The sequence below is a fragment of the Macrotis lagotis genome, chromosome 4, assembly GCF_037893015.1.
Source record: "Macrotis lagotis isolate mMagLag1 chromosome 4, bilby.v1.9.chrom.fasta, whole genome shotgun sequence".
Taxonomy (NCBI): Eukaryota; Metazoa; Chordata; class Mammalia; order Peramelemorphia; family Peramelidae; genus Macrotis; species Macrotis lagotis.
Window position 1 is genome coordinate 185,628,845 of NC_133661.1, and position 19,676 is coordinate 185,648,520.

Here is a 19,676-nt window from a genome sequence, read left to right on the forward strand (position 1 = left end):
CCGGCCCCTGGTCGCAGCTAGGCAGCCCCACTCCAGAGCAGGTAGCCGCCGCAGCGCTCTCCCCCCCACGCATCTGGGGGGCGGGGGCCTAGACTATGCAAATGAAGACGGGGACGGGCGGGCTGGCGATTACTCCTCGTGGGAACCCCAGGGCGCGGCGGCGGCGGCGGCGGCGAGGACGCCCCTCCTCCCGCCGCTTCGCGGGCAGACGTGCTCCGCGCGCCCCGGCGCCCCTCGGGGATGCGGCCGCTTCCCCGCCCAGATGCAGGTCCCATCCACGTCAGCTCCTCCTCGCCCCGCACCTCTCCCCCTCCTCCCCCCGCCTCGCCCGGCGTCTTCCGGCCCATTGGCTGCCTGGACCCGAGCGAAGCCTGGGCGGACCGGGTGGATGGACCGCGATGGGCAGACCTCTAGCGCCGCGCGTCACTGAAGGTATCCATGTCGCCCCCAGTTGCACGGAGGACCTTTATTTCCCAGCATGCAAAGCGGTAAGGGCATCTGCTGGGATTTGTAGTTCTCTGGCTCTTCCTTGGCGGAGGTTTGGGCAAGTTGCGGCTGGTGGGGGAAGGGGCTGAGCTGGGAAGGGTTGGGAGGGGATGGATGGGCCAACGGGGCCCTGTGGGAAGGACTGGATGGAAGGGAATGGATGGAGAGAGAGAGGCTGGATGGAGAGAGCCCGGGACTGGGGGGGGGGGGGCAGATACATATAATGGAACAGCAACAGGTGTCGGGGGAATTCAGGATGCAAGAGGGGAGGCTTTCCCAGGATTAGGAAGCGGGGGCTGCCGGGGGAAGAGGACTTAGTTCCAAGCACAAATCTGCCTGGGCAGGGGACAGGGAAAAGCCCATGTCCATTGTTGAGCCAAATTGAAGAAGCGTTCACCTCCCTGGTTGGCATTCCTGTATGTCTCATTGGCTTGCAACCTTCCAGGGAAGAGAGGTTGCCGGAAGAGAATGCAGTGAACTCATCCCGGCTGTGGAGGGGAGGGGTAGGGGAGCCCTTCCTGCTCCCTTCCCTTGTCATCTGTGTCTGTACAGGGTGATGCAGGGACCATTGTGTCCCATTCTCAACAAGCATTCTCAGAGTACTCCCCTTTCTCGGCTCATTCATTTGCTGCAGAAGTCGCAGAGGAAATATTTTCAGTACGTTTAACTTCTTCCATTTCTGAGAGGCCCTGAAAGGCAGACCCAATTGTGAATGGCCAGATTAGGGCAGTTGGTTGAGGCAGAAGGGTGGATTGAGAAGTAGGAATGGGAGGCCCTCCTGTTTTCTCTATTTCTTCCTCAGAAAAATTCCAACCCTCTCCCTTCTCCCATCTCCCCCCCCCCCCATGAGTTACACCATGACTGGAACTAGATATTCAAACAGTGACAAATTAGGATTAGAAGGCCCAGACCTTCCCTGCCCCAGGCTTTGCTGTCTTTCATTAAGACTGTCTAGGAGCCTATCCTCTCCCCTTAAGTGTTACTGAGTAGGAAAAGCATCCCACTGCCACATCATCTTTCCCCATTCTAGTACCTCCTGTAGCTCCTGGTAGCGTAGTCTACGAGCACCACAGCATCCTGGCTTTCTTTGGCTCAGCAGGAGGAGGGAAAAGGCAGAGGCCAGAGCTCCGCCTAGGGTGAAGGCCTCAGCACTCAATTCCAGAATCAGCAAGCCAACCCACTGCAGTCAAACAGAGCCTGGAATGGAGCTTGCAGTCTCTCCTTTCCACTGAACCATTTTCCCTACCCCCTCCTCCTCCTCCAAACCTTTCTTCTAAGCACTTTTCCTCATCTCCTTTCCCCCTTTGATGGTACCTGGTAGGAGGTTGGCTGTGATGGAGCCAAGGCCAGTTTCACTCCCTGGACCACCACCACAACGAGTCCCAGGATTATCCCAGATAAATTGAGGATCATCATGGCTCTCACCTGTCAGAGAGTGATCTTGATCCCATCCTGCCCAAGACAAAGGGCAGACCGCCCAGTCCAGACTGTCTGCCCCATCTTTCACCTTTAGCCTTCACCCCAGCAGCAATCTGTCCCATTCTTCCCTCTTAGTCATCTCTACCAAGAACTGGAAACATTGATTCTGTGGTTCTCCTCAGCTTAGTCATTAGCCCAGTGGTATCTGAGGAATTCTGAATTCAGGACCCCTAGTCACCTTCCAGAGGCGGGGAGTTCTTCGAAGTTCTAGTGTTAGGATTCCAGTGAGCAGACCCTGAAGGTTAAAAGGGGTTATTGTTGGGTTGAATTGTTGCCTGGGTGTGTGGGAGGGATGACTCCCTGAACTCTCCCCTCACACTCACCAAAGCTCCTGGCCAGAGGGGTAGAGCTACATTCATGTAGCAGTTTGACTCCAGGCAAGAAATGGCAACAGGAAAGGGTACAGAAGCCACTGCCATCCAGAGCTGGCTCACCTGATTTGGGAGGGTGAAAAGAGATACAATAGAATGGTAACAGGGTATCATTAACAATTTTGTCTTCCTTCATACTCTTCATTATAATAGCTCGCATTTCTATTGTTGTTAAGGTTTGCCAAGCACTTTACTTGCAATATTCCTTTGAAATTGGCATTTCAAATATTCTTAATCTCCATTTCATAAATGAAGGAGCTGAAGCTCTTGGAGGGGAAGTGACTTGCTCAATGTCACATGGTTGGAGCCGGGCTTTGAACCCACATCTCTTAACCACTGATCTAGGGCTCTCTTTCACTGTATCAAGCCCAATCTCTCCTCTCATTCCTGAGGTGCAAGTGGAAAGGGGGGAAGGGTGCTATGGGGAAGGTAACACGGAGAAAAGGGAAAGATGGGGTGGAGTGATGGGGGGTGGGGTCACTATGAAAAGTATAATGGAGGGGATCCAGAGTTGGGGACATTCAGTCTCACCGCTAACACGAGGAGACGCCCACTCTCTCTATGTTGAGCCCAATGCCTCAGCTTTTCTTCCCGGGTGGACTTTCTCTTTTCTTCTGGCTGGATATCTTTCTCCTCCATGACTTTACTGGAACCTAGAAGGACTTCATAGCTTCAGTCCTGGGGACATGATGCTCTCCCACTCCCACAGGGTTACCTAGATCAGAGAAGTTACCCTTTTCTCTAGGCTCAGATTTTGGGAGATATATGCTCTCCTGTCCCCACCCTTAGACTACTGCCTCAGCCACACACCTCCTTACTCCCAACTTATACTCTTTCCTGGGAATTTAATTTTTCTGATTCAAACATACCAAATCTCTGTCGACTTCTTCTGATAGGCAGGAACGAGTTGACTGCCCTGGTATTGTGGACCCTGGGAATGAAAAACTTAAAGGACACTCTTGTCCCTTCAAGAGAGGGTTGTCAGGGGTAGGGTGGGGCCAGGGCAAAAGTCCTTGTGACTTGCTGGAGAGAAGGAAGATAACATGGGATCGGAAGTCACCAGTATTCCAACAGACTTCCCTGGCACTGGATGTTCCATAAACCTCCCAATTTTATTTTCTATATACTTAATTTACTAATGGCATTCCCTCTTCATTTCCAATCCCTCACTTCAGATCTCTAAATCTATCACCACCTACCTCCGCCCAATCCCCTCTCCTTGAAACCAGACTAGCATAGATCTCAGAAATAATGTACTGTTATTTCCCTCTTCATTATTTCCTGGTCTTCTATCTACCTCATTGAAATAGGTGAGGAAGTAGTTTTCTCCCCACTCCAGATTCTTTCAGGGATGTGACTTTAGTAGGTGCCCCATATTTGTGCCAGAATAGTCTGTTAAAACCCAGATTTTGTGTTTGTGTACGCACTGTTCTTGCCTTTTCTAGTACTTAATAGTCTGAGCTGAAATGAGTAGAAATGATTCTTCAGTTGGTAACCTCATTTCTCTGCATAATGAGTGGAATGAGCAATGCATTTGGAGTCCAAAACATCTTGGTTCAGATTATCCCTCGACCACTTGTGACCTGTGTGACCCTGAGTAAAATTACTTGACCTCTCAAGGCCCCAGTTTGCTCATCTGCAAAATGAGGGGGCTTGGCTAAAAAGTATCCATAACTCCTCCCAGCTCCAAAATTCTATCACAATAAAATATCAGAGTTAGAATAGACTTTAAGGATTGTCTAATTCAACTGCTTCTCTACCTTCTCTAATTTTGCAGATTAAAAATCTGAGGGTCAGAAAGGTTGATTTACTTTCCTAAGACCACATAGAAAGGAAGTAGCAAAGTAAAAAAAAAAACCAAACAAACCAAAAACAAGAACCCAGAACTCCTGGTTCCCAGTCCCATGCTGTTTATTTCTACTACAACCTTCTGCCTTTTATTGTTTTTTTCCTCTCCATTGCTATCTCTGGACAATCTACCCTTTCTTTGTTTATCTCCAGTGCTTTACTTCTAGACACTCGCCACTTCCAGGCTGTCAAAACAGAAGCAGAAGGCAGTATTCACATTATGGCCTCTGCCTGTCCTTTCTCATCAGTTCTTGCCATCAGGTCCTTCCTCCTCCTCAACTCCTTTCTCTTCTCTCCCTCCTCCCATTCCCTAGCCCTGGGACAACCACCCAGCCTCCTCTCACCACACCTCATTCCCAGGCTGTCCTATGCCTTTCTGCAGTTCCCTGGGATGTTTTCCTTGTAGTCCAATATGCCGGAAAGACTAGGACTGGGATCAGGCACCTGCTTCTGGGGCTGTGTGTGCGTGGGGATGTTGCGGGGGGCGGGGATGGGGAGAATGGAGGCCCGGCCGTCTGCGGGGCCCCCCGGGAGGGCCGATGGCCGAGCCCCGCTCCTCAACGGCCTAGAACTGTGCTCTACGGCTCTGGGGTCAGGCCAGCGCCGCCGCCGGGCCGACTGCCGCGATCACGGCGCCTAAACGATGGCCTGAGGAGGAGTGTAGCCGTGGGCCGGCGATTGTGTTCTTTAACTCAGGAGGCTCCGGAGGTGTGGGCCGGGGGGGGGGGGGGGGGGGACGGGGGCAAAACAGCCGCTGAAACGCAGTTCCAGAGGCTAGATGAGACGCGCGCGCGCGCACACACTCACACTTAGACACTATGCAGATAAATGATGAGAAACTAAAGGTCTGGTAAGGGGCGGTCACGCCGGGATGCGGGGCGGGGGGCGGGAAGGGTGTGGGGGAGAGGCTGGTGACCCTTCACAAAAAGCCCCCCCTCGGAGCCTTATCACCTGGCCCCTCCCCAGAAGGGCGCCCCCATCTTCCCACCTCACTCCGTCGGGTTCGCGCCCGGCGCCCTCTGCCCAGCCCCGAGGTGCCCAGCCCTGCCTCCCCGGCCCCCGGGACCCCGCGCTCATTCCCGCCCGGCTCCCGGCCCGGCCGCGCCGCCCCCCGCATGCTAATGGCCGGGGCCGCCTCCTGCCCCACACAATGCGGGCCAGGGGCGGGGGCGGGGGACCGGAGGAGGGGGAGGGGGCGGGGGCCGGGCCCGGCCGGGGGCGGGGGGGCCGGGGCCCAGCGCATCTCCCCCGGCCCCACGTAACGCTGACGCCCGCGCCGCCGGCCCGCCGCCCGCCCGCCCGCCCGCCCGCCCGCTCCGCCGCCGCCCCGGGCTCGTGAGTAGCCTCTCCCCCCCCCTCCCGTTCTCACTCCCCCCCCCCCATCCGCCATCCCGGCTCCCGCCCCAGGCCCCCTCCTCCCCCCGCCCCGGGGGGGCCCTCTCCCCGGGCCCAGCTCGGAGCAGGTGCAGGGGGCGGGGGCGGGGGAGGGGCGCCGGCTCGGCCCCGAGCAAACTTCGCCCGGAGCTCCCAGAGCGGGGGGCCGGCCGGGGAGGCCCGGGAAGCTGGGGGCCCCGAGAGAGGTGGGGTCCAGGTCCCGGCGGCGCGGGGAGCGGGGACCCGGGAGGAAGGGCCGGGCGAGGGGGAGCGAGCGTCTTTGTAGGGGCCCGGAGGGGCGGGGAGGGAAGAGGAGCGGAGAGGAGCCGGGGGGCGCGGGGGAGCCGGGCTTGGTGGGCGATCCGGGGCGCAGGTAGGTGAGGCCCGGGGTGAGGGAGGGGGCGAAGACCGGAGCCCCCGGCCCCGGGGTGGGGGGTGGGAGGGAAGAGATGGCGGTGGGGGAAGGACTGCTTCTCTCTGAGTCCCAAACAAAGTGTCACAAAGAGCTCGGCCCGCCGGCAGCCGAGGCAGGGCTGAAGCTCCGCTTTTGTTCTCCCGAGATGGGGTGGTCGAGCCCCTGGCTGCTTCCTCCCGGACCCTGTGCCCAATCATTTTACTCACCTCAGCTCATCCATCGCGGGTTGGGGCGGGGGGTGGAGAGAGCCCCGTGGGAGCCCAGCCTAATTTGCCAATCCGTTTACCGGCAGGACAGCAAGGGGGCTCCCCCCCCAAAAAAGCCGTTCAGATTCCTATCCAGGGGCAGGGGGGCCTCCCATCTTAGTGGAGGGATTCCAACCTAGAGATAAGTCAGCTTTCACTACAGGAGCTTAGGGGTTTCCCTAAGTCTCATCCTCTGCTCCATCAGGAGGCCTTGTAAAAACCACCAAAAGAGGGTCAGGTTGGGGTTTGGGTGAAGGCCAAGACTGGTGCAGTTAGCATACCCCCTACTCTCTCCTAAACTATTTAGGTCCTAGAATGAGGGGCCAACCAGAACAGTGAGTCTGCAGAGAGCAGCTCTATGCCTGGAGCTACTGAAGCCCAGGACCCCTATCAAAAGGGTTCATTGGGTCGTTACCCCCCCCCCCCCCCCCCCCCCCGCCATTGTAAACAGTTTAGATTCAGCAATGCCTCTCAGGCAGTTTGGGGGTCTGGACAGAGTTTAAGTTTATTTATTACACAAGGAGTTAGAGGTATATATACATATATATGTTACTAGACCCTAAAAATACTAACCTCAAGTGTACTTTGATCCTAAGTAACTGGTTGGCAATCCATACTCAATACTACAGGATGGCATGAGGGCCAATCTTGAATGGCACTTCTGTTGGTTATTGCCTCTGTCTACCTGCCATTTCCCTGTACCAGCCCCTCTCCATCTTTTTATAATTAGAGGTCCCTGTTCTAAATCTCTAATTCCCTCACTACATTTGACTTGGGGGCCAGTAGCATGGCACACAGCTTGTTATTGATTCCTGTCTTAAATTATATGATCTCTTTAGAGTTCTATAAGTAAGAAAGTTATGGATTATCAGGGACTGAAAAGGTATATGTATATATGGGTACCAGAGTGGGGAATAGGAATGGATAGTTGCTTTTCTAGCTCAGCATTTTATCAGTCATGTCCTTTGAGCCTTGAACTACTCCAAACTTTATGGAAAAAATATACTGTTTTGACATACCCAGGTGATACATCCTTGAACTATGTCTGTCCTTTCTCATCAGTTCTTTCCATCAAGTCCTTCCCCTTCTCCATTCTCCTCAACTTTTTTCTCTTTTCTCCATTCTCCCATTCTTTAATACTGGGACAACCAACCACTTCCTTTACATCATATTTTTATTCCTAGGCTGGCCTATGCTTTCTTTGTCCAATATGCTAGAAGGATTAGGATAGGGATGAAATAGGACTTCAGGTCCTATTTCAAAGAATCTAGGATTCCTCTAATAGTTTTAGATTGGAATAAATCTAGAGGACTGGAGTTTAGTAATAACTTATTCATGGTATCAAAGTAGACCTAAGTTGGCCTTTGAGATTCATTCCAAGTCATTCTTTTTTAGAAGAATTTGATCTATTTTGAAAGATACCTTTTCCCATATCTAAGAGCTCTTGAAATAATATTTTACTTGGGACTATATTTTACATTCTACCCTTACCATCACCCCCCCTTCCCCCCAGCCAAGATTATCTTCTGTGATATTTTCTGCCCCTTAAAAGTTAAGTTCTCCTAGGCCTGTTGAGCTCTGGTTTTGCATTTTTTGGATCTTGACAGGAGCTTTAGAACCTTTTCAGGGCCTGGGAGGCATGGGAGGGAAGTTCATAAAATGTCTAGTAGTTAATGGGATATGGACATTCAGAAACCCCACCCCTAACCATCTGGTTTCTCTGAATATACAAGATTGGTTGTATACCAGGATGTTCTGGAATCCCCAAGAGAGCTCCAGAATATGACAGCTTTAAGAAATAGATTCTTGAGTTACTGATTCCAGGATGTACAAACTGAAATGGACAGAACATTGCTCCTCATAACCAGTGAATTAATCCAGTTTCATTTATTTTCCATGACATTTAGAAAAAAATTCAGTGACATTGAGAGCCTCTCTACTTATCTCATTCCCCCCCCCCCCCCCCCTTTTTGATGTATAGATGAGAAATTGTCCACTTTCTGGTTCCCAGTGCACTCTCTTGGTGGAGAGGACAAACATGGCCATTCTGATGTATACCATTTTCTTTTCTTTAGTGCTGAGGTGGCCAAAGGTACCCCTCTGGTAGTCCATTGTACTCTCCATGGTACTGAATCTTGAAATCCCTTGTTCTGCTTGCTCTCCTAAGGCCAAGAGATACTAACCACAACTGTCTAGGTTCTTTCAGGTTCTTGGTCCCAAGAAAAAAATGTTTTTTTCCTGATGGTTCCAGAATTGGATGAGGGAGGATATGATAAGATTGGGAGTGAGATGCATTTGTCTGTGGACTCAGTGACCCACAGACAGGGACTCCTTTGTCTCACATTATACGAATAATAAAGCTCCCACAGTCTTAAGGGTCATAGATCCCAGATAACAGATGGAGGCTCAGCACATTCCACATAAAATCCCTGGACATGCAGGGTCCTCCAGAGGACATTATATCTCTCCCTCAAAGCAAGAAAGATCTTTCCCTGGTTCAGATAGTCTTTCCTGTTATTTAAGGTCAAAGGGAAGGACATGCATGACTCAGTCTTCATTAGTACCACATTTCAAGATCACAACCCTCAGTATAAGGAAGTTTTTTAAATAATGCGTTCTCGATTAAGTATAGTTCTGTGTAAAGACAGATAGTCTGGGTGGTCTTAGGATATTGCTTCTACCTGTTGGGGTAATTATGTATTTTGGTGTAGTCTGTCAGCATGATATAGTAGAGAGAGATTTAGCTTAAGAATATAGACCTGGGCTCTAAATATTAATTCCATTACCTCAGACAAATCCCTTTACCTATCTGAGACTCAGTTTTTCATTTCAGCTTGGAGATTCTGTCTCCAATCTGATCACTAACACTGACCTCCTTTGTAGGCTAGAGTGCCCCCCCTGACTTTTCCTTTCAGTGCAAAGAGCTTCCCTGAGCACTCCAGCCAGGATGACCAGGCCTTGAAGTCTTATCCTGGAAAACTTTAACCCTTTCCCTTCCAGACCATGTGCTGGGCCTCTTGTCTGTGCAGATGGCTCTAGCCCCGCCTCTCTGCCCCACACTCCAAGCTGTGGAGCTCAGAGCCAGAGTAATCCTCCTCTTGTGTAGGGGAACCTCTCCCCTGCAGAGATAAGGAAAGCCTGGCTTGGAGCAGCCCTGGACAAAGGGACTGGAAGGTATCATCAGGTCTCCGTCTCCAGGGTGCTAAAAACAAGGGAATGGTTTTTATCATGGTTTCCCACTTTTGATCCCTTTTCCCAGGCCAGAAGAACCCCTTTGCTCTTATTCTTCCCCAACTGTTTTCCCATCCCTTCTCTGTTTCTGTCCCCCCCCCTTGCCCCTCCCCCTCTGTCTGTCTCCAGACTTGCTGCTACTGCTGTTGGGAGGGGTTTCTCTCCCATGCATGAATGAGTCTCTGTAATGAATGGAAATGAATGGAGCAGGAATCCAGGCAGAGGGAGGGGGAATGAGGGGGGAAAGGCAGAAAGACAGGGTTTGGGCAAAAGGAAGGAAAGACTGGGCCAGCAAGATAGGTAGTGGCTAAAGGAAGGGAATGGATAACCAGGAAGCTAGGTAATTCTCCTTGACTGAGAGAGGGAAATGCCCAGCCCAAGTTAGAAGATATGGAGGAATTATGAGGTCCACTCCTCCCCCCCATTTTTAATGGAAGAATTTGCTACACGGATAGACTACAGATAACTGGCAAAAGTCAGCAAAGGAAGGGTTGTGGATCTGGAAATTCTCACTGGCTGCTTCATGGGGCATGGGGGATCAAGGGTTTCAATTTCTGAGGAATTAGGAGAAAATCTCGGTCCCCCCCCCCCATCCCTGCCGTTTAGAAGAAAAGAAGGGACATGTATTTTTGAGTTTGGGAGTGGGAAAGGCCCTTTTCGTGGTGGGTGAAGAGGGCTCACCTCTTGTACCTGGAACCCCACGATCTCACTTTGGGAATCTGGCTTTCTCTCTCCAGCCCCCTTGCCCCAGCCGCTTCCAGCAGAGGCTTCCCCTCCTCCCTACAGTCCCTGGCACCAAAGAATGTGAAGTGAGTCCATGGAGGTGAGTGATGCGGCGGCGCGCCCGCCCCTCCCCGCATGCAGCCCCCTGCGCCCGGCGGCCGGGTGGGGGGCACGCTGCCCGGCCGGCCCGGCTCGCCGCGCGCTCCTCTCCCCGTGGGCTCCGTTGTCCCTTGATCCTCCCTTTTCCCGCCCCCATGGCTCTTATCTTCCGGTTCCCCACTTCCCTCTTCCTTGTATCCTCTCTTGACCCGGCCGCTCCGCTCCTGTCTTGGCAGGGCTCACGGCCGCGCTCCCCGGGCGGCCCCCTCGCCCTGCCGGCCTTCGACGGCGAGCTGGACCTGCAGCGTTACTCCAACGGGCCGGGCCTGAGCGGGGGGCCGGCGGGCATGGGGGCGGCCGGCTGGCCCGAGGGCCGCGGGAGCGGGCGGCGCTTCCCGTGCCCGGTGTGCGGGAAGCGCTTTCGCTTCAACTCGATCCTGGCGCTGCATCTGCGGGCCCACCCGGGCGCCCAGCCCTTCCAGTGCCCGCACTGCGGCCACCGCACGGCGCAGAGGGCCCTGCTGCGCCTGCACTTGCGCACGCACCAGCCCGAGCGCCCGCGCAGCCCCGCCGCGCGCCTGCTGCTGGAGCTGGAGGAGCGCGCCCTGCTGCGGGAGGCCCGGCTGGGCAGTGCGCCCGGGCCGCTCCTGCCAGCCCCGCCCCCCGCCGAGCTCCCCGCCCCGGCCCCGGCCCCGGCCCCGGCCCCTTCGCTACCTGCCTTCCGCTGCCCCTTCTGCAAAGGCAAGTTCCGCACGGCGGCGGAGCGCGAACGCCACCTGCACATCCTCCACCGGCCCTGGAAGTGCAGCCTGTGCAGCTTCGGCGCCAGCCAGGAGGAGGAGCTGCTGCGCCACAGCCTGGCGGCTCACGGCGCCCCCGAGCGCCCCCTGGCGCCCAACGCCGCCGGTCCCCAGCCCCGGCCACGGCCCGAGTCCGAGGCGGCCCCGGAGCTCGAGCCCGAGCCGGAGCCCGAGCCGGAGCCCGCCCCGGCCCCGGCCGCCGCCCCGGAGGAGCCCCCGGCGCCCCCGGAGTTCCGCTGCCAAGTCTGCGGCCAGAGTTTCACCCAGTCCTGGTTTCTCAAGGGCCACATGCGCAAGCACAAGGCCTCCTTCGACCACGCGTGCCCCGTCTGCGGCCGCTGCTTCAAGGAGCCCTGGTTCCTCAAGAACCACATGAAGGTGCACGCCAGCAAGCTGGGGGCCCTGCGCGCGCCGGGGCCCGGCTCCGGGCCCCCCCGGGCCCCGCCCCCTCCCGACCTGGGCCTCCTGGCCTACGAGCCCCTGGGCCCCGCGCTGCTGTTGGCCCCGGCGCCGCCGCCCGGGGAGCGGGCCGAGCCCCCGGGCCTGCTGGGCTACCTGAGCTTGCGGGCCGGGAAAGCCAGGCCCAACGGCGAGGGCTCCGAGCCCGGCGCCGGCCGCGGCTTCGGGGGCTTCCGCCCGCTCCCGGCCCGGGAGCGTCGGCCCCGCCTGGAGGAGCCGGAGGAAGAGGAAGAGGAGGTGGTGGTGGAGGCGGAGGAGGACAGCTGGACGCGGGGCAGGGCCCTCGGGGCGCTGGCTTCGCTTCACCGCCGGCCCGGGGAGGGCGCGGCCCATCCCGCCCCCGCCGCAGGGTGCCCGCCCCGGCCCGCAGCCTCCCAGGGTATGTGCGCGTGAGCCCCCCCCCCCGCGGGGTGGGGCTGCCCCCCCCCCGGGTCCGGCGCCGATGCCCCTTTGTCTGGCCTCCCTCCCTCCCGCAGCCCTCTCCCCGCTCCGGGCTCGGAGGGACAGCAGGGGGGATCCGGCTGGGCCTGCGCCCCTTAACTCGGCTTCTTAACCTGTCTTACAGAAGAGAACGGGCTGTTGGTTGGGGGAGCTCGGCCTGAAGGGGCCCGGGGGGCCTCGGGCAAGGACTGCCCCTTCTGTGGGAAATCCTTCCGTTCCGCGCACCACCTCAAAGTGCATCTGCGGGTGCACACAGGTGAGATGAAGGCTGCGGTGAGGCGCCTCTGGAGAAGACCCGGGTTTGGGGAAACGGGGGAGGGGGGCAGCTCCTGCTCGGAATTAGAAATGCGTGCGGCGGACATTTTTGCGAGGGGTCCACAGGCCGTGGGGGGGGGGGGTAGGTACCTCGGGGGTCCCTGGTTTGGGGGAGGGGACAGGCCTGGGGAGGGGGAGTCAAGGGAGGGCCCAGGGGCTCCAGGAGGCGCCACCTTTCTCCCCAACCGAGTTCTCTGTTGCCCGCAGGTGAGCGCCCCTACAAGTGCCCCCACTGCGATTACGCGGGTACCCAGTCGGGCTCCCTCAAGTACCACCTGCAGCGCCACCATCGAGAGCAGAGGAGCGGGGCAGGACCAGGGCCGCCCCCGGAGCCGCCGCCCCCGCCCCAGCGGGGCTCAACTCCGTCTCAAGGGGCCAAAGCGAGTCCTGCGCCCCCGAGCTGGGCCGAGGGCGCCCTGGCCTCCCGCCTCCCTTCCAGCGCCACAGCCCCCTCCCGCCGGAAGCCCGTGAGCCCGGGGAGGACCCTGCGCAATGGGCGAGGCGGCGAAGCCGAGCCTCTGGACCTGTCCCTGCGGGCTGGGGCCGGAGGCGAGGCCGGGGCCGGGGGCTCCCTGCACCGCTGCCTCTTCTGCCCGTTCGCCACCGGGGCTCCCGAGCTCATGGCTTTGCATCTGCAAGTGCATCACAGCCGGAGGGCGCGGGGTCGCAGGCCACCCCAGTCCGCCCCCTCCCCTCCCTCCTCCGCTTGCGTCTTGTCGGGGGAGTTGACCCCCAGCCCTCCGCAGGATGGGGATGATGGGAGCCCCGGGCTCTCCCGAGCGGGAGAGGCCGCCGGGGCCGGGGTGGGGGGCCAGGAACGGTAGGCAGCCCATGTAGGGGCAGGTAGCGTAGAGAAGAGCGCTCGCCTTGAGGGAGCGGGAAACACTAGAGGTAGTTGGGTAGGGCAGCCAGCAGGGGGCAGCTCGGAACCCACATCCAGTCCTCGGGCAGATCTGGGCAGAGCCGGGAGAAGCCAGCCTGGGATGTGTGGGTTGGAGGGCGGTGTCCACCCTGACCTGGGGAGAGTCACAGTGCCTTAGAGTGGCGGAGGTGGGGGGCAGAGAGCAGAGTCCTAGGGTGGGAAAGAGGGCCGGTAGAGAGGGCCACCCCACCAGTCCTTGCTGGTCCATAGCCGTGAGAGTTTATTTTTGTATGAGGGGGACCGTCCCACCCTCCTCCTGTCCCTAGCAGGGGTCCTGTAGACGTCGCTATTTTTGGTACGATCCCCGCAGACTCGGTTTCCCCCAATAAACAGGTGTCTTCAGGCACTAGGCACTGTGTCCTTCTCTTGGCCTATGTCCTAATGTTGTTTGTCAATCAACTCCATGAGGCAGCCAGTTTCCCGAGCTGCTGCCCATTGGATTCCGAGCTATCTGGAAGCAGTCAGGAATTCCCGACAGAGGTGGGTGGGTAGAAGGTACCTACGAGGTAGCATCCCTCTCTTGGTAACCTCACTGCCAGTCCAGAGAGGAGGTGGAATGAAAGGCACCTGCCGAGTCAGGTTTCTCCTACCAACAGCTCTTGACTTGTGTGGATGGCACCTGCCTTACTTAAATAATTCAGAAGAGTTGTGATTTCTTCCTTGTGGGTTCTGCCTTCACAAGGGAGATGGTAATCATTTCCATCTTTTAGCAAAGTAGCTACTCCATAAGTTACAGTGATTTGCCCCCCCTCCCAAAAAAAAACCCCATTCAGTCATTACTTAGTAGCTGATCTTCTTGTGATCAGTCTTCCTGACTATAGCTGCTCCCATTTAGACATGCAGTTAGTCTTAGAAACAAAGGTTTTGGTCATGGGTTTAGACTGTAGAGATCTTGTAGTTCAAATTTTTCATTTTCCAGATTGGAAAAAATGAAGTCTGAGGTCACACAAAAGACCTTTTTTTACTCAAAATTAAATTTTTTATCCATTCTGGGACTAGTTCTGGGCAAGTGTCCAAATTAAAATGTTGTCTCAATCACTCTAAGGGACTAAGAAGATTTCCTGTTTCCAGGAGATGACTCCAGTAAATACATTTAATATGGCAATAGTAATTATAATAACAGTAATTACATTGAAGACACCTTCAGGTTTCCCAACCCCTCCCTCCCACAACAATTTACAGAGTTCTGTCTCCTGTGATGGTCCAGTTCCCAGAATACTCCAGTTTGCCCAGCAGAGATGAATTCCTTTAGGGAGGAGTAAGGGTTGGAAGAGAACTGAAAGTTGTGGGCAGGAGAGTACTGGGCATGTGCAGTGATGTATTTCCTGGGGGATCATGGGTTAGGGTTGGGGAAGAAAAGGAAGAGGGAGAATTCCTCCTATTGCAGGGTTTCAGCGGTGAGCAGATGTGGTCACCTTGGGTCCTGCAGGCAAAGGCACCAAGCTAGAAAGCAGGGAATGGGGAGGCAGTATAATAATGCACTGGTCCCTTGGCCCTTCTTTCCCGGAAAAATAAAAAGGAAGAAGCATGACATTTTCCCATGCCTATATTATGCCTTCACCCCATCACATCCTGTGCTTCAGAAGGTGATGCTGTTGTTGAGTTCTGGATCTACTCTGTAAGATAGAAGAGTGAAAGGAGTTAAGGAAGAATTGACTCCTGGGAACTGGTGGAGGGATCTGAGAATGCCTTAAGTGGAGGGAAGTGTTGGATGGGAACAGAGAGAATATTATGACTCACCCCAGAGCTTGCAGGGTCACAGAGGGGTGGTAGGGTCACTTGGGGCTCGAGCATGACTCTGAGGAACGAGAAACTACAGTGAGCTAGAAAGATAATTTTCTTTTTAGTTGTCCCCCCATCAACCCCTGTATTTCTTTAATAGCAATATAATAGCAAATGTTCATGATAGTTCTTTAGAGCTGTAGAGCCCTTCTATATATGACACCAGCTGATCCTCACAATATCTCTATGAAGTAACCAGATGTCACCCCCATTTTATAAATGAAGAGCCTGAGGATTAAGTGTTGCCTAAAATTACACCACTAGTAAATGGCAGTTAAGAGCACCGTTGAGAGTTAGCCTGAATTTGAACACAGTCCTAACTAGAAGTCTAATACTTGTACTATACCAAAGTACTCTCCCTAATATTTCTGGATTTTGTCAGTTTAAGCCCTAGTCTTATCTGTCATCCCTCCCATTTCTTCCACCCTAGGGCTTATTAAATACACTTCCCCTACTGTAAGGGATATTTTGATCCCTGGCTTAATTTGAAAAAGACAATATCCCTAAAATTAATAGACTCTACGGGTAGGAGAAGTCTATTAATTAAAAGAATCATATCATTTCCAGATCCGGCCCCATTATAGGAACTCACCGAACGGGCAAAACCCAAGATCCCTCCACTAGGCAGGATAGGGGTGCTGCTCCCAAGGATGGGGGGCTGTAGGCTGGGGCTGCTCCTTGCTCCTGGGGACACTTCTCCAGAAGAGTCAGGTGATTCAGGTGCTGGAGGGGAAGCTGGGTTGAGAGTAGTGTATAGAACCCCTCCAGATTACCTTAAGCAACCAGGCTGCAGGAGCATAGAGGAAAAATCCCCTAGCAACAGGAAGCTATGAGTCACCAGGGCAACCCAGTTGCAGGGGAACGCTCTCCCTGGACCCCCACCCATGTCCCCACCAGTAAGAGGCAGGGAATTGTCAGCAGCATCATTAGAGCAACCAGGGAAGGAGCGACAGGAAGCTGTAAGTATTGCCATGGTGAACCAGGAGGGCACAACAGGAAGCTGAGGCAGGTTTCCATAGTGACCAAGGGAGAGCTAGAGAGAGGGGTATAGAGAAAATGCTCCTTTAAAACAGTCTTCTCTGAGCATCACTCTAGCAGTGGGGTAGAAGGTACTTCAGGATTGGAAAGGTATACTAAATTATGATGGTAACAAGGCTACTTGGCTAAGGCAGGAAAAGTTTCCCAGTTAGAGGCAACCCTAGGCATTGCCATAATGAAGTAGTAGTTAGGAGCATCCAGTTAGGGGCATCACCAGGGTGCAGAGCCTCTGCTACTCATGGTGCCTCACCCAGGGAGATCTGCTTGATGTCCAGGTCCCAGGCCTCCTCCTCGACGCGGGCAGGCAGGGAGCAGGCTCCCGGGGAGAGACAGGGTAGGGAGGGGCCGACATGCTCAAAAGAAGACACAGCCACGGAGGCCCGGGTTCGGGCAGCTGTAGAAAGTGGGGTGTGTGGGAGGGAGGGGCGGATGTTGTCATAGAAAGCTCTTCTACCTCCCCATAATGTTCTGTGGTCCCAAAGGAATGGCCCCTAGTCCCATCATTGCCTAAAAAGAGTTTACCACTCCTTTTTATCTCTTCTTAACCACCAACCCCCCATCCAAGAACTGTATCCTCATCTTTAAGGTTCTGAATTTCTTGGGGAAGGGGGGGGGGAGAGGAAAACTTTGCACACAATGAACCCTCACCTCTCCCTGTGAGCAGGGCACTCAGAGTCCTCTCCCCAAGGGCTTTGATGTCCAAAAAGGGTTTGTTTCCAATGCCCATGGATACCATCTGTTGCACTCGAAGCTCTGGGGAAACAGAGACATTGTCATTTCCTCTTCCCTTGTCACCTGCCTGAACTCCTGCTTGAACAACCTGTCATCTACCCCTCTTTTTTGCTGCTTCTCCATCACCACTACTTCAACCTGCTCTAACTCCAAAGCTCTCTTCTTGTACCCTTGTTATGGGCTGCCTGTCTCCAAAGTAGCTGGGCAATGGAGCTTGTCCATTTGTGTTTAATCTCAGACGAGGAGGCCTGAAGTGTATATGCTTCCCGGGAACGCCGCCTTCGGAACCACAGCTCAAAACAGAGCCCACTGTCACCAATGTTCTCTGTCAGCCCCATGTCGGCAGTCTGTGAGAAAAAAAAAGAGAGGGGTGGAGAGTGAATAAAGGAGCAAGTGGGTATCTCATTCAAACTAGATCCCCAAGATCCAGAATAAAGCCTAAGAATAAATACCAGAGTCATAATAAATGATTTTAGATTTACCAATACAGGCCTGAGAGCAAAACTATTGGCTGTGGAAAATAGGAATCCTGTCAGCACCTGGTACCAAGAAATCTTCACATGGGCAAATCTTTTGGGTCATTCCCTTTGGTTATTTCCTCTGGGTCAGATGGATTTGTAATGTCTATGTAGTCTAGATCAGAGGTGTCCAATTCACCACTGGCAAAATTCCCAAGTGCAGCCAAACCAAGTTACAATGCCACTGGGAAATGTTTAACAAAATAAATAATTCCAGCACAACATAAATAATGTTAATTTGTGGTTTTCTATGTCAATATATGACTTGAAGAGATACCTTTCTATTTGAGTTTGATCCTGATGTTCTAGATCACATATTATCATTTCCATTTTATTGCTGGATTGTCTAAGCGGTGGCTACTGCACTGGAGAAAAGGAAATCTCCTGAGCTTGGTCCATGATTGAGACCCAGGTTGAGACCCTGACATTGGTTGACTCCAGAGCAAGGTCTGTTTCTAGATTATCTGATTCTCTGCTCTAGGATGAAGTTCCAGAGTGCTATGACTATCCAAGGAAGGAAGGATGCCCTCATGGGGATTGTACCTTAAAGGCCTGCTTGTAAACAAAAACCTCAGGTCCACCCTCTGGATTCTTGAGTTTGCTGAAAAGGAGGAGATGTTCAAAGAGGAAGACATGGCGAAGGCATTTCCTCCTCCCACAGAAGACAGTGAAAGGATCTCGATGAAGTAACTGTCCTTGCTCCTTCAGATCCACCTGATGAAAGAGAAAAGGGAAAAGTTGACCTGTTCTGGGTTCTAGCTCAAAATCTCATTAACCCATGACTCCTTTCCTATTCCTTCTATTTGACTTTTCAATTCTCCCTTTCTAGCCCTACCTCACCTAGTTCCATCTCAAATGCCCATTCTATTTGCCTCTTCATTTTTCTTTTTCTCTACATGGAGATGAAAGTTAGCTGACCTTGAAGGAGGAGGCAGGGAAATGGATTTACAGGAAGTAAGGAAACAGCAGCAGGATGAATTAGAAGTTTAGGGAGACTGTTTTTTACTTTTGGCATCCTGTTGGATTCTTCTGGTGGAGACTAGGAAGCAGTGAAGCTTTTGGCTTAGAATTTACAAACTTTACTTCAGGGCTGCTTTGAAAAATCATAGATTAGGTATCTCTGCAGGCAATACTTCATCCCAGCCTTGGGAGGAAGAAGTCATGGCATACTACAAAGATCAGTTTGTAGCCACTGAGGGATACCATTACATTCTGAGAACTTTAGTACTCTAAAGACTGTTTTTGTAAGAAAGGGGGCCAAGAAGTAGGAGAGGGGGGTCGAAACTGCAGTGGAACTTGATATCAGGGAAGAGAAAAGAGAAAAAGGAAGAGGAACTCTGAATAGACATTTGGGATGGATCTAAGGAAAGGCTAGAAAGGTATATGGGGGAAAAGGTATGGAATTAAGATATGGAAACTAGAAAGTCAAGAAGGGACAGCAAAGGAATCATAGGGTCTTAGGATTTTGAGCTAGAAGAGACCTTAGAACTGATTTAAATCTAATTCTTTCATCTTACAGTTGAAGAAACAGAACTAGGTAGGTGACTGACTGGACTAAGGTCAAATAGCTAACCAGTAGCAGAACTAAGATTGGAACCCATCTCAGAGGTAGTGGTGCCAAGTGTATGGTGTTGGTTACTTTTACCTCACAGCCACGTACAGCCTCTACAGCCAGCAGATCCCGGCCTCTGTCCTCTTGGTCTCTTAGCAGTTGCAGGGCAGCTGCCAGAGCCTGACGTTCAGAACTTAGCTCCATACCCGTCTCTTTCAGCAACTCTTCCAAGAGCTTCCCATATCGAGTTAATTGATCCAGGGGTTGCTGTAGGAAACGGGGCAGATAGGGGCCACCTTCTGGGCAACCCTTGGGTGGGGGAGGAGACAAAAGGGATTGATGATTAGGGTTTGAGAACTTCATTCAATGAGTATGTAGCAGTTATATTCTAGAGAATTGAGGGATGCCACCCAAGGATAACATGTGTAGATAGGACCAAAGGACTTCCCCTATCCTTTAGGGAGTGGGTGCCTCCATTTAATGTCCCAGAGAAGGGTTAGGGAGAAAGGACATCTAGAAGATTTTTTTCCCCCTCCATAATCTGAGAAGGAAAGGATAGAATGGAGTGAATTATAATGATCACCGTCTATATTTCTATAGCATTCAAACTTTTTAGAGGTCTTTCCTGTCTGATTTTATTAGATCCTGGCTATAGCCCTCTAAGATAGGTAATATAGGAATTTTTCCTATTTACTGAGATGAGGAAGAACTGGATCTGGAATACAGGTTTTTCCTATTTGTCTGCCCATTGCCAGCAAGGGGCTTGTGGACTTATTTCATCCACCAAAAACTCTTGAACCTTTCTTCTCTCTAACTCCAGTCATCTGATATAGCAGTGGCCCCACC

General features: G+C 53.5%; 3 protein-coding genes across 11 annotated transcripts in view; 1 reads left to right on the plus strand and 2 right to left on the minus strand.

Annotated features, from left to right (window-relative positions):
* On the plus strand, nucleotides 1-19,203 carry ZNF219 (zinc finger protein 219). Of its 7 annotated transcripts, none has more exons than XM_074234936.1 (6): nucleotides 1-488; nucleotides 932-1,143; nucleotides 10,187-10,272; nucleotides 10,508-11,909; nucleotides 12,096-12,227; nucleotides 12,494-19,203. In XM_074234936.1, the coding sequence occupies exons 3-6, from the start codon at nucleotides 10,267-10,269 to the stop codon at nucleotides 13,108-13,110; spliced, it is 2,157 nt and encodes a 718-aa protein (XP_074091037.1). In that variant the 5' UTR covers nucleotides 1-488; nucleotides 932-1,143; nucleotides 10,187-10,266; the 3' UTR covers nucleotides 13,111-19,203. The 7 variants fall into 7 exon arrangements, with proteins under 7 accessions (XP_074091037.1, XP_074091038.1, XP_074091039.1 ...); XM_074234937.1 differs by having other exon boundaries at nucleotides 1,039-1,143; XM_074234938.1 differs by lacking the exon at nucleotides 932-1,143.
* TMEM253 (transmembrane protein 253) lies at nucleotides 360-5,445 on the minus strand. The gene is made up of 8 exons (XM_074234944.1): nucleotides 4,534-5,445; nucleotides 3,206-3,267; nucleotides 2,868-2,989; nucleotides 2,289-2,399; nucleotides 2,144-2,200; nucleotides 1,801-1,911; nucleotides 1,520-1,666; nucleotides 360-1,175 (listed from the first exon to the last, which is right to left on the minus strand). The coding sequence occupies exons 1-8, from the start codon at nucleotides 4,536-4,538 to the stop codon at nucleotides 1,104-1,106; spliced, it is 687 nt and encodes a 228-aa protein (XP_074091045.1). The 5' UTR covers nucleotides 4,539-5,445; the 3' UTR covers nucleotides 360-1,103.
* ARHGEF40 (Rho guanine nucleotide exchange factor 40) overlaps nucleotides 13,988-19,676 on the minus strand; it is a 22,591-nt gene continuing 16,902 nt past the window's right edge. The window contains exons 17-24 of one of the 3 annotated variants that reach the window (XM_074234933.1): nucleotides 18,924-19,139; nucleotides 17,822-17,992; nucleotides 16,930-17,107; nucleotides 16,677-16,781; nucleotides 16,279-16,422; nucleotides 15,583-15,713; nucleotides 14,949-15,021; nucleotides 13,988-14,824 (exon numbers count right to left, since the gene is read on the minus strand). In XM_074234933.1, coding sequence (XP_074091034.1) covers nucleotides 14,965-15,021; nucleotides 15,583-15,713; nucleotides 16,279-16,422; nucleotides 16,677-16,781; nucleotides 16,930-17,107; nucleotides 17,822-17,992; nucleotides 18,924-19,139 — 1,002 coding nt within the window. In that variant the 3' untranslated portion in view covers nucleotides 13,988-14,824; nucleotides 14,949-14,964. The remainder of the gene's footprint in view (nucleotides 14,825-14,948; nucleotides 15,022-15,582; nucleotides 15,714-16,278; nucleotides 16,423-16,676; nucleotides 16,782-16,929; nucleotides 17,108-17,821; nucleotides 17,993-18,923; nucleotides 19,140-19,676) is intronic. The other 2 variants (XM_074234934.1, XM_074234935.1) reach the window with 2 other exon arrangements.

Coding starts and splice junctions, on each gene's coding strand:
- TMEM253 (XM_074234944.1), bottom strand. Junction 2,201..2,288: donor CCCTCTGGCCAGGAGCTTTG/GTGAGTGTGAGG, acceptor TTTAACCTTCAG/GGTCTGCTCACTGGAATCCT. Junction 1,667..1,800: donor CACAGCCAACCTCCTACCAG/GTACCATCAAAG, acceptor GTTTGACTGCAG/TGGGTTGGCTTGCTGATTCT.
- ZNF219 (XM_074234942.1), top strand. CDS start 10,427: ATGGCTCTTATCTTCCGGTTCCCCACTTCCCTCTTCCTTGTATCCTCT. Junction 11,910..12,095: donor CCGGCCCGCAGCCTCCCAGG/GTATGTGCGCGT, acceptor CCTGTCTTACAG/AAGAGAACGGGCTGTTGGTT. Junction 12,228..12,493: donor GCATCTGCGGGTGCACACAG/GTGAGATGAAGG, acceptor TGTTGCCCGCAG/GTGAGCGCCCCTACAAGTGC.